Consider the following 13,392-nt stretch of genomic DNA (forward strand, 5'->3'; position numbering starts at 1 on the left):
CCACCAAATGATGGGAAGAATATATGTGGTAAACATGTGTGGCAAGTGAACAAACATGGAGGGAACTATAAAGAACACGTATAACCAGAGAACGTGATGGCTTTGTCAACTTATGCCTTCAATACTACGGAGCCTCCAACGTCCTCTGGTGATATCATTGAACTGTTCTTTCCTCAATGTCTCCACTAAGATTATGTTGCTCTGTGTTGCTGTCTACTGGTCTACCTGTCTCAGTTTCCTCATCTGTAAGACAAGGATAATAATAAAACCTACCTCCTTGTGAAGATCAAAGATAACAATTGCAAACTGCTTAGCACAGTGCCGGGCACTGAGTGAGCGTTATATAAACGGGGCTATTATTATTGGTCTTACTGCTACCAAACCCCTCTGCCCAAGTGCCTCACAATATGGAGAGCTTGGTTACAGTCCCAGATCTGGAACTAACTCCCTAATGTGCTGCACCTGTGGTTTCTCCTCTGCCAGCTCTTCGATCGGGAGCTGTGTATTCAGCAGCTCCGTTACTCAGGCATGATGGAGACTGTGAAGATAAGGAAATCAGGCTACCCCATCCGCTACACCTTCGAAGATTTCTTCCAGAGGTACAAGATACTCCTGCCTTCGGCTGCTCGAGTGGAGGTTTGTGTTATCTCTGTGATTGGGGAAGGTTGGCCCAGGGGACTTTGGGGTTCTTTGTGCCCATCATGCAAGCACCTGCCATTTGGCAAAAGGTCTTGCAGCCTGTTGGCTTGTCCCTGGCCTGGATTATAACAGAGGCCAAAGCAGATGGCCCCTCAGTAAAATTGGAAAGATGTTGATTTTGTCCTCCATCTTCCCTTTCATGTCTCCTTTTACCTGCTAACCACCCACCCCTCTATTCTACCAGAAATGTTCAATGCCCTCATGCTGCCATTTGCTTCCAGAGGTCTCATTTAGACATGTCCTCTCTGAATGTAATGGCGTAATACAGGGAGAGCTGGCTTGGGAGCCGATTGCATTGCCTTTCATTTATTCTACATATCTTATATGACCCAAATTTTGTATATGTCATCTCCCCTATTTGACTGGGAGCTTACTGAGGGCAGGGACTGTGCTTTTGCCTCTCTTTGTATCTCCAGGACTTAGCACAGTACTTGGCACATAGTAGGTGCTTAATAGATGTTTGTTAACTTGACCAATATCACCTGTAAAATGTGGTTAGTAAAGTAACACATGTAAGCTGCTTTGTTGAAATATTCTGGAGGAATCGATGGGATATCTTTCTCCAATGTTCCAATATAACCGCAAATCTTGGAGATCAAGACCTCATCCTTGCTGGGGCACTAACCCATCCCTGTTTTGTTTTTAATAACAGCTGCAGGACAAACCTCATCAGGCCACTCTGCGCATCTCAGAAACCCGGCTAGGGAAAGATGAAAACTGGAAAATGGGGAAGACCAAAGTCTTCCTGAAGGTAAGCCTGGAAGACCATATGACAGTCTACACCTTTTAGGAAATAAGCCAAAAGCAGTCTCTTAGGGAAATACAGTCTCTCTGCCTCTCTTCCTACCTTAATGCTCTAGCCCTGGGGTCCATCACATAGCTTCATGATTCCAGCTTGGATGGAGGGAGCTCATGGTAAAGCTTCTAGTAACCCCACATACTCAATTACTTATTACTGAAAATCATAAGGATTTTTTGTCATACAAGATGTCATTTTTCGTCAACAAGATTTCTTCAAATTGATTCCTATTAAGTACAATAATGGAACTTGCTAATTAAAGGAACTTTGCAGTGAATCCTTCTGTAAAATGATACAGAATCACACCTTCAATAAACTTCTTACAAATTCAGAGAATAGACTGAGCTTTTCATTTCCCCAAGGAGTTTAAAATAGGCAGCACAGAGTAGGTGACAGAGAGCCAACCTCAGTGTCAGGTCAACCTGTGTTCATGTCCTTTCTGTGACCATGTGACCATGTGACCTTGAGCAAGACACTCAGCTTCTCAGTGAGCCCAGACAATTCTGGAAAACAGTGTGGAGTAACTATTCATCTGCATGATAAAAGGAATTCCCACACTGGGACTTCCCTATCCAATGAAGTCACAGGTTTAACACCTTCCTCCCTGCTAAAAAAATGAAGACAGAAAAAGAAACAGGCTACAAATCCAGATTGTAGTAATGCAGAGTACTCAAATTAGTATTCATTGACTAATATTATGGAGAACTACCATAGGATAATAGGATTTTAGAGCTGGAAGATGAGTACAAATGCACAATTTTATATAATTCATTTCATATCAGCTATGTAATGAACTCCCAGTTGTCCATAGAGGGAAAGGGAAGAGGGAAGGGGAGGAACAGATATAACCTGGATTATTGAAATCCGGGAATAATATCCACTTCTCATTTGCATAATCACCCCCACTCAACCTTTGCGGAATTTGCTTCTAAATGAGAGAATTGCAGTGATAACCCTATTCCTTGCCATGACCCATTCTGGGAAGGGATTATGCAAAGTGGGGAACAAAGCAAAGAGATGAAAAAAGGGCCTGGATAACCAGCCTAGGATTCAAGGCCATCCACCATGTGACCCCAGCCTGTCTTTCCAACCTTAACTGTTACAATTACCCTTCCCCCCCCAATATGAATCCTCTGCTCCAGCCAGGCTGATCTCACTGTTGTACACACACACACATACACACACACACACACACACACACACACACACACACACCCAGCCTACATTGATCTCTCCCTTTTCTGAAGGGAGTTAGTTAGTGTGATGAGGCTTTCAAAGCTAGGCTAAGGAACTTGGCCTTGCAAACCAAGAACCCACCCCTGGTTCTGCCTGCCTGTTCTTCCTCACTTGGGAGACAAAGGAAGGGAAGAAATCGAATGGGAAGGGAATAACGATTTATATAGCGCCTGCTATTTGTCAGGCACTGTGCTTAGTGCTTTTTACAAATATTATCTCATTTGATCCTCAACACAACCCTGAGAGGGAGGTAGATGCTATTATTATCTCTTTTTACAGCTGAGGATACTGAGGCAGACAGAGGTTAAGTCACTTGCCCAAAGTCACATAGCTAGTTAAGTGTCGGAGTTCAGATTTAAACTGAGGTCACCTGCATTCCAAGCCCAGCACTTAATACACCACCCCACCAGCTGCCTCTTATGGATTATGTAAATGGGTTTGAATCAGCCTTCCTGGTCATTCAGTTGACTCAGACTATCTCTATTGGCAAGTGGGACTTTGGGTAGGGTTCCTCTGACAGGACCAGATTGAAATAATAATAATAATAATGATACAACAATAGCTGGCATTTATTCACACTTCAAGGTTTATAAAGAGCTTTACAAACATGATCTCATTTGATCCTTACGGTAACCCTGGGAGATAGGCATTTTTATTATCCTCATTTTATAGATGGGGCAGCTAGGTGGAGCAACGGATGGAGTGCTGGATAGAAATTCATCTTCCTGAGTTCAAATCTGGCCTCAGACACTTACTAGCTGTGTGACCCTGGACAAGTCACTTAACCCTGTTTGCCTCTGTTTCCTCGTCTGTAAAATGAGCTGGAGAAGGAAAAGGCAAACCACTCTAGTGTCTTTGCCAGGAAAATCCCAAACGGGGTCCCAAAGACTAGGACATGACTGAAAATGACTCAACAACAACAACAACATAGATGAGGAAAATGAGAAAAGTTAAATGATTTGCCTGTGGTCACCAGATAGTAAGGGTCTGAGGCTGGATTTGAACTCGGATCTTCCTAACTCAAGGTCCACTGCTCTATTCATCATACCACCTACTTTTCACTATGGTCACCCAGCATAGGAAAGATTGGTTGGTGTAGTGACTGAGTAAAGTCTTCTGGTCTTCACATGTCGCCCATTTGGTGGGTACAACTTAATCGCTGCATTGGCAGCACCAGCAGACTGAAGTCTGAGCTTATATTGAATCCAGGGGGTTAGGAGGACTCAAGGACCATCAAACTGTTTGGAAGGTATAGTGTCTGCTCCCTAGTTCTAAAACTTTCAAGAGTCTGTGATTTCCTCACTGAGAGTATGCCCTCTGCTGTTGAAGATCATGCCCCAGCGTGCCTTCCTGAACAAAGACATTTGTCACCTTCCTGTGATGAGTCTGACCTTACCTAGGCTGATCGCAGAAAACAGTCCACACAGTCCATTTCTGAGGTCAGACCCAAAGCTCTTCCAACTTGGTAGTATCTGCTACAGGTTTCACTCCCCTGGAGTAACATTGAAGAACCCAAATTCACCTTATTTTAGTAATCTCCATGTCTTTTACCCTATTGAATCTCCATCCTTCAATAAGGCAGGTAGGCATGTGCTTCACAAAGAGAATTACACAGTCCCTGATCCTCTGAGAACTCACAATAAATGATACATACTGAGATGTGGGACTGAAGAAGACCTTCCCCCTTCCTGCTCCTACATGGGATCTAGCAGTAATATGAATGGAATAAAAAGCATGGATTAAGTACTTATTACATGCAAAGCACTAGGGAAGGGAACAGCGCTGCCTAAGACCTTGCTATGTGCTGGGTGCCGTGCTAAGACTTTACAATACCATCTCATTTGGTCCTCACAATAACACTGTAAGGTAGGCACTGTTATTATCTCCATCTTAAAAGTGAGGAAAGTGAAGCAGAGAAGGATTAGGTGATTTGCCCAGAATCACATAGCTAGTAAATGTCTGAGGTCAAATTTGAACTCAGGTCTCCTTGTCTCCAGATCCAAAGATCTATCCATTCGGCTACCTCATGGTATTTAGAGATACAAATAGAAAAGTAACACAGTCCATACTCTCAAAGAACTCACATTCTAATACGAGGAGGCAATACATGGAAGTTTTACTTGCAAATCAGAAGGAAATGTCCCATAGTCCTTAGGGTACAGTTGGTAGCAGTGTATCTTCTTTAATGCCATTTCCACTAATAAAATCATGTGAGTTTCTGATATCGAACCATTTAACAGTTCCAGGGACTTTGGTGGTAAGAACTTTCTCTTCTGGGTCTTGAGTGGCTGCAGTATGTGCAGATGAGGTTGCCAGGCTATATCTCCACAAGGGTTTCTTCCTGGGATGATGGCTGTGGGGGCTTGACTGGAAGCAAGATTGTCTGAAACAGGGGAGGAGAACCTTTGGCCTTGAGGCCACATGTGGCCCTTTAGGTCTTTGGCTGAGGCCCTCTGACTGAGTCCAAGTTTTACAGAACAAATATTTTTATTAAGGGGATTTATTCTGTGAAGTTTGGATTCAATTGAAGAGCTGCACTTGAGGACCTAGAGGGCCACATGTGGCCTTGAGGCCATAGGTTCCCTACCACAGGTCTGGGAGGAACTATCATGTCTGGGGCTTTTGAGCTTAACGGTCAGTTGATGGCAGTTGGTGCTGGTGGTGTTGAGGAAAGTTGACCCTTTCTCCAAAGTGATTGCTCCCCTTAATGATTATTGTGAGGTCTGGGCTGGTAGTAGGGCCAGTGGCCTGGGGGACATTGCTCTTCTCAAAGCTCTTGAGTTCAGTGTCCTGGGCTATTTCCATCTGGATCTGAGAGGGAGCACTAGGGGGTTCACCTGCTTGCATGTTCTGCCTCTTGCCTCTCCCTCAGAGTGCCTTGTTGTTTCATCTAGGCTGGCTTACCTGCCTCATATCTGATTTTCTCTCTGCCCTCCAGGAATACCATGATACCCAGTTGGAGGTTCAGAGAAGCCAGGCGCTGCACAAGAGTGCTGTCACCATACAGAAAGCCATACGGGGATACAAGTACAGGTATACCTGGACCTGCTCCTTATCCCACACCCTTCTTCATGCCTTCTTAGTTCCTTCCTTTCCAAAAAGGAGATTCCTCCTAACTCCATACCCTTAGGCGACTGACTAATGTTGATACTCTGGGGAAGAGAGTAAGCATTTATATGCTACCAACTATGTGTCAGCCACTATACTAAGCACTTCTTGCAAATATTAACACACTGGTCCTACCCCTGGGGCCAGATTTTCTCCCTCTATCCAACAAAGTACTGTAAGTAAGGTGTTTATAGAGATATCCCAACTATCTTTAGAAATTTGCAGAATACTGAGCCAATACTGTGTAAATTGGTCAATATTAGCTCGTGTGTGAAAGGCAGTCTTGTGAGGAGAGATTAGACTCATTTTGAGTTGTTCTTGAGGGCAAAATTAAAACCATAAAGGAGAAGTTACAGAGAGGCCTAAATTCAGCTAAATTCAGACAGAACCTTATAAGAATTTGAGTTGTCCCAAACTTGTGAGATAGTGAGTTTCTGCATCATTTGAATTGTTGAAGCAGCAAGCAAAGGTCGTGTCTCAGGAATACTGTAGAAGGAATCCCACTGAGAGGGAGGCTGGATAAATAACATGTAAGAACCCTTCTAACACTAAAATTCTATAATTTTATGGTTATGTGGTAGACTAAAAGTGGCATCACGGTGAATATGAAGAAGATAATTGGCCCCCAGTAACAGGCACTTCTATGAGGACCCGCAAAGGAAGTTCAAGATTTGCTGCCTGGGAATATTACAGGAGTGTGGAGGTGCTAAAAGATAGTGGAATAAGAGATTCAGGCCTTCCACCTACATCAGTTCGGTGGCGTTATTAATGCCAAAAGCAATCTGTCAAACAAGGGAGCAATCAGCAGTCATCAGTACCATCCCTAAAGTACAGCCCTTCTGGGTGATTGCACGCTGCCCTATGCTTTGGTGGGCACTAAGACACTGCTCTGATGGGTGATTCAGTAATGACTTGGGGAGGAAGCCAGACAGGGAGAAAAATGGGGGAGGGGAATACTTTAGGTGTCAATAAAGAAAGAATTCTCATCTTTAACACTTCCAGCATTTGTAATGTCATGGCGTGGCACTTTCTCCAACAAGACATATAGTACCCCTCTTTCCCGTAGTATGTGCCTTAGTATGAAGCAGGATGTTAAAGTACATGGCTTCTTAACCTGGGGTCCACACACCTCCAAAGGGTCCAAGTATAGATTTCAGAGAGTCTCTGACTTTGGATAGAAAAAAATGCATCTTTATTTTAATATAATTATTTTTCTTTGTAATCCTGTGTGTGTTTTATTTTTTACATTTAAACATATTCTGAGAAGGAATCATAGGTTTCTCTAGTTTGTCAAAAGGGTCTGTGGCACAAAAAAAGTTAAGAACCCCTGCAATAGTGGAAAAAGCATTGTCTTTGGGGTTAGAAAACCTAGGTTCAAATCCTGTCTCTGATACTCCCTTTGTGACTTTAAACTCTGTGTCTCAACTTGCTCCTCTATAAGATGAGGAGTTTGATTTTAGATGGTCCTATAATTTCATGAGTTGCTGTGACTCCAAATTCATGACCAGATATCCTACCACCTAGGAATGAGTTCATCTATATTAAATTAAGCTAGTCCTTGGATGACAAATGTAATCTATTTCCTAGCCTGTGTTCAGTTGTGGTGATGCCCCACATGTTGCAAGCAAGGGCCGTCACCTTCATGTAGCATAGGGGTGTCATTGTGTGCCTCAAAGGGAGACAGAATAGGCATCTCTAGTCTCTTTTCCCCCCACCCTTCAAAATTTAATGCCTCCCAGAAGGGGAAGCAGTAAGTTGAGCCTGGAGGATACTATGCCCTCCTTAAAGAGAGGGGGTACTGGGCTAGAATTATATCTATCTTCTTCCTTAAATATTGTTAATCTAGGGCCATGGGGGTGGGGGGAGCCTGCAGCTTTGAGGCCACATGTGACCCTCTAGGTCCTTAATAGTCGCCCTTTGACTGAATCCAAATCTGGGATTTGTTCTGTGAAGTTTGAATTCAGTCAAAGGGCTGCACTTGAGGACCTAGAGGGCCACATGTAGCCTAGAGGCCCCAGGTTCCCCACACCTGGTAGGAGATGTTATTTTCAGGTTCAGTCTAACTTCTGATCATTGTTTCATTAAATGGGAAGAAACAGGACCCTGAGCTTTATATCCAAGGCTAGACTCCTTTCCCACCAAAATACCAATTCTACAATGAACACACATATAACGTTTAGCCAAGAAACCCATTTATCCAATCTGATAGCAAAACAGAAATCAGAAAAGGTATATATAGGAGGATATAGCACAGACAATACGGAGTAAGGGAGCTCTCCCATTGGAAGTGAGATAACCCAGCTCAACTCAGAGAGGGAGCCCCAGGCTTCACCCAAGGTCAAGTTCCTGAAGTCTCTAGTGTAGCAAGCTGGGGATAGGGGTGTAATGGAGACTGCCAGCCAGTTCCCCTCAAGTCTTCCCAGGGTCGTATCCTTCAATAACCTGAAGTGAGGTTGGCCTTGTCCATCTTCTCTCTTGAAACTTGGAATGAGAAGTACCCAAAGTAACTACAGAGACTGAAGAGACTCATGAGCTCGAAGGTCTAGAGAAAACTGAATAGCTCTTCCATGCTCTCCAACTCCAGCCCCAACCCAGAAGACATCAAAAGACTAAAGCTCAGGAGAGAGGTTAGGGCTGGATGTATAGATCTGGAAACTATTTGCATAGAGATAATAATTGAATCCAGGGTTGTTTATGAGATCACTGAATGAGACAAGTTAGAGGGAGAAGAGAATCCAGGAGAGGGGCTTTGGGGACATCCAGGGTAGAGGCATATGCAGTCATTGGAGCCTGGTATAGGATCTGCCCAAACTTGTAATCCACTAATATTACTTTAAAAAATCTGGCGTTGCCATGATGAGGTATCAAAGTAGGGCTTGAATAAAGGAGGCTTTTCTATCAGCCCTAAGTTCTCCTATCACTCCAATGGAGACTGGGCAAGAACTGTCCCCAGTCTCATCCTTTTTACTCACATTCCCTTTGCATGACTTATTTTCCCCTTCAATCCTGCTTTTGGCATTCATTTTTGTCCCCTCTTCATAGTATCTTATTTTTTCCAATTACATGTAAAGATAGTTTTCAACATTCACCTTTTTTTTTGCAGGGGGGGAAGGCAGGGCAATTGGGGTTAAGTGACTTGCCCAAGGTCACACAGATAGTAAGTGTACCAAGTGTCTGAGGCCGGATTTGAACTCAGGTACTCCTGACTGCAGGGTCGGTGCTCTACTCACTGTGCCACCTAGCTGTCTCTCAACATTCACTTTTATAAGATTTTGAGGTCTACATTCTTTTCTCCCTCCCTCCCCGCTCCCCAAGATAGCATGCCATCTGATACAGGCTATACATGTACAATCCTATGGGGACATATTTCCACATTAGTCATGCTGTGAAGGAAGAATGAGAACAAAAGAGAAAAACCACAAGAAAGAAAAAAATAGTATGCTTTGATCTGCCTTCAGACTCTATTTTAGCATTCATTTTAATCTGATTTTATGTGCACAAACATATTTGAAAGTCAGTGTGGTGTAGTGGATAGAGAATAGGAAGACCTGGATTCAAGTCCTACTCTGATGTATCTTGGCTGTGTGACCCTGGGCAAGTCATTTAACAGCTTAGTGCTTTAGGCAATGTTCTAAGACTTTAAATTGCAAAGAAGATACTGACCTAAGACTGCAAGTTATAAAGAAGGCGATTGGTAGAAGGCATTTCCTCACCTAGAATATCCTACAGAGATATGATCACAAATCTTATCTCTATTCTATTCATGCTTATAGGAGGAGAAGAATACCACTCTTTATCAGTTATATACCAAACACCTACCAAGAATGGTCCTTAGAGTCACATTTTGATTTTTTTAAAAAACCATTTTCAATTTTTTCATCTCCAAAGTTGTCCTCTCTACCTATCATACCAACATTACCCACTGCTTCATTATTTCTGAAACTTTTAGATATCCAGCTGGCATTTTCTGTTTCTAGGAAGGAATTTCTGAGTCAGAAGCGAGCAGCTGTGGCCCTTCAGGCAACGTGGAGAGGTTATGCTTGCAGAAGAAATTACAAGATGGTAAGAAAGCTGACTGAGGATCCCCAGAAATCTGTGGGAGGGAATGGGTTATGCCTTAATTAGTTTTAAGATCCCTGAGAGACTTTTCAGGAAGAGACTGAACAGAGAAGGGGTAACTCCATCAGGAGACCCTGAAAGTGAGTATTTGCTTAGAACAAATTGGATTGGATTTATCTGCCACATGGAAAGGACAATTCAAAGAACCATCCTGAAAGAGAAAGAGAACCTGGAAAGAGAACCAGTTTCATAGCCAAGAAGGCCTGGCATTTTTGACAAATATTAGCTGTGGGACCCTGGCTGTATGACCAAGCGAGTCACCAATCCTCTCAGTACATTTACTATAAGTTGCTGAGAAAATGTCACCCTACATTGTTAGAGGGAGTTTCCTCACGGGGAGGCTCCTTATACCAATGAACCAGTGAACTCACAATAAAAAAATAAAAGTGAGGAGAATACATTTGTGGATTGTCTCCGCTGTAGCCAGTCTAATACATGCTGCAGGAAAGAAATTAGTTCCCTCGAAGGTTACCAATAGACCTCCTAATCGCCATGTTCTACAGCCTTTCTCATGCTGCAGTCTCCTAGGCCTCTCTACTTTCTTTGACACCGTTGACTACCCCTTCTTTCTGACATTTTCTTCTTGGCACCCTTGATTTCCATGACATTGTTTTTTCTTTGTCCCATTCCTGTCTTTCAAACATTATCTCGCTATGGGTTCATCTTTCCTCCTCCCATCCCCAAGAGAAAGGATATGGATAAAGCTTCTTTCATACTTTGCCCTTTTCAGACTTTTAGGGACCATCTTGAGGGGCCTATTTAAAGATTGTAAATGACATGAAATTTTAAGTTGCCCACTCCCAGCTGGTAAGGCAGGGAAATTTTGAATGGCCCATTTGCATATGAAAAGGTCAAGAAAAGCAAGGGTTGGCAAAGACATCTCCACATCAAATGGGAGAGACGGAAAAAAGTTTTTTTTTTAAATTAACAAGCATTTGTTTTCTCTCCTTCCCACTTCTCCTCCAAAAAGATAAACAAAATCCTTCTTGTTAAGTATTATATAAATAAGTATACATGTAAATATATGTGTATATTCAAGATAGATAAATAGATAGATGGATAGATGAATGGATGGATAGATGGAGATATATAGATTTCTATATCTATGACTCACATGGGAATTTCCTTTGCTCAAGTATATATAGAGATATTTTTTCTTCCTTCCTATATATAGATATCTATATCATATCTCTCTATATAAAAGTATATCTATATAACTCCCACTTACCTTAGAGATCTCTCTTTCTGTCTGTCTCTCTCTGTCTCTCCCTGTCTCTCTCTGTCTCTCTCCTTCTTTCTCTGTCTCTCTTTGTCTCTTTCTGTCTCTCTGTCTCTCATTTCTGCATATTTGGTCTATCAAAGTAGCTTCCCCTGCTGATGTCCAGCTGCAGAGTGGGATCATTGAGAGGAGCTGAGAGTACAAGGATTTGGAGCTGGTACCCTGCTCCAGAGACAGCAGGACCTAGAGCTGAGACTCCCATGGATTCTAAAGTGTGGGCTGTAGTTCCTTCTGAAAGCTCCTCACAGGGTTCTAGTATGGGGAATTAACTGAGCCCAAGGTCGGAGGCCTTGGTGATAGCAGCCAAGCAGTACAACAGCAGCCAATGCATCCCTCCCCTACTCTTCATCCACCCTATTTCGTTCCCGCAACATATCTCACCCAGGCCATTGCAGTAGCATTTGAAATGTTCTCTTGGTATCAAATCTAATTCCATTCCAAACCATCTTCCACATAACTGTGGAAGCGATTTTCCTAAAGCGCAAGTCTGGTTATGTCACTTCCCTATGTGAAAACCTCCAGGGGCTCTATAAAATACAAACTCCTCTGGCAATTAAAGCCCTTCACAGTCTGCCCCCTCCCACTTCCAGCCATAATCTGAACATAATTCCTCCTGAAGCACTTTACAGTCTATTCAATCTGCCCTTCTTACTGTTGTTGCTTATTCAGTGCTCCATTTCCTGGCTCCATGTCTTTCCAATGGTCATCCTCCATGCTCCCTTACCTCTGCCTCTAAGCTTCCTTTGAGACTCAGCTCAAAAGCTTCCTTTCATAAAAATTTCCTTATTCCTCCCTAACTGCTAGTACTCTTCCCCACTCCCATGAACATGTTATCTCCCCTGACAGATGTTACTCCATGAGGGCAGGAAGTATATCTTTGTGTCCCCGGTGCCTGATAATAAATGCTTGTTGACTGATTGATGAATCCCTATCTATATATCTAAATGGGGCAGCTAGGTGGTGCAGTGGCTAGGATGCTGGGCCTGGAGTTAGGAAGATTCATCTTCCTGAGCTGTGTGACCCTGGGCAAGTCACTTAACCCTATTTACCTCAGTTTCCTCATCTGTAAAATGAACTGGAGAAGGAAATGGCAAACCACTCCAGTATCTTTGCCAAGAAACACCCAAATGGGGTCATGAAGAATAGGACATGCCTGAAATGACTGAACGACAACAACCAAAAAGTCTGAATATCTACCTCTAAAGTCTCCCTGAGCACCAATCTCTCAACTTCGTAACTACCTTCCAGACATCCTCTCTGAACCATTTTTTCCCAAAAAACCTACCCCTCCTCCTAACATTCTTGTTTTTGTTTTTGATATAACCATTTTCTGATACCTTTATACTAGAAACCTCAACCACATTTGTCTCTTTCCTCTCCCCTCCTTAGCACAGTCAATCATTTTCCAAGTCCTATTGATTTTATCTCCACCCTCTCCCTCACATCCATTACCGTTCTTCACTTGCCTGTTGTATTGATCTCTTTGCCTCCACTCTTCACACCACTGCCAAACTGATCTTCTTAATGCATAGCTCCCTCCTCAAAAATGTTTGGTGGCTTCCCTTTAACTAAAGGAGGGACCACAAAACCCTTCCTCTGACATTCATTTTCCAGCCATATTTTGCCCTACTTCTCTTCACATTCTCTATGTCTGCCAGTCTCACTGCTATCAATTCCCCATCGTGTCCAGCCCTCTCTTATTTCTCTGCATTTACACACACCATCCCCCATCTCTGAAAGGGACTCGGCATCTCCATCTTTTGAAATTGTTTCCTTTCTTCAAGGCCTAGCCTAGGTGCCACTTTCTCCATGAGGCCTTCCATGAGTCCCCCAACTGGAAGAGCTCTCTCTGTCTCCAGTCTTTTATGCTTCTCAGTTGGACTCATCCTTTGTACTTCTCTCATTCTGAATACAACATATTTTATAAGTGTTTGTGTACAAGCATCATCAGCTTACTAAACTATATGTTCTCTGAGGACAGGAGCTGTGCTATTTTCCATCTTTCTAATTCCCAGAATCTAGCATAATACCATGTACACAGTTGGTTCTTAAGAAACAATTGCTTTAATTAACAAATGTATCTTCCTTTGTATACTTCAGTTCCCTAAACTACATTTGAGCTAATTCAAGTCAGGTTGTATACTTAGGCCAT

At 42.9% G+C, this 13,392-nt stretch overlaps 1 protein-coding gene across 1 annotated transcript in view; it reads left to right on the plus strand.

The window, feature by feature from the left end:
* The window catches only part of MYO7B (myosin VIIB), a 145,578-nt gene that overhangs the window by 64,883 nt on the left and 67,303 nt on the right, over positions 1–13,392 (plus strand). The window contains 4 exon segments of the mRNA XM_036744081.1: positions 484–636; positions 1,352–1,450; positions 5,673–5,767; positions 9,820–9,904. Of these exon segments, the coding sequence (XP_036599976.1) occupies positions 484–636; positions 1,352–1,450; positions 5,673–5,767; positions 9,820–9,904 (432 nt within the window).

Source organism: Trichosurus vulpecula, chromosome 2 (assembly GCF_011100635.1).
Source record: "Trichosurus vulpecula isolate mTriVul1 chromosome 2, mTriVul1.pri, whole genome shotgun sequence".
In the NCBI taxonomy this organism is placed as follows: domain Eukaryota; kingdom Metazoa; phylum Chordata; class Mammalia; order Diprotodontia; family Phalangeridae; genus Trichosurus; species Trichosurus vulpecula.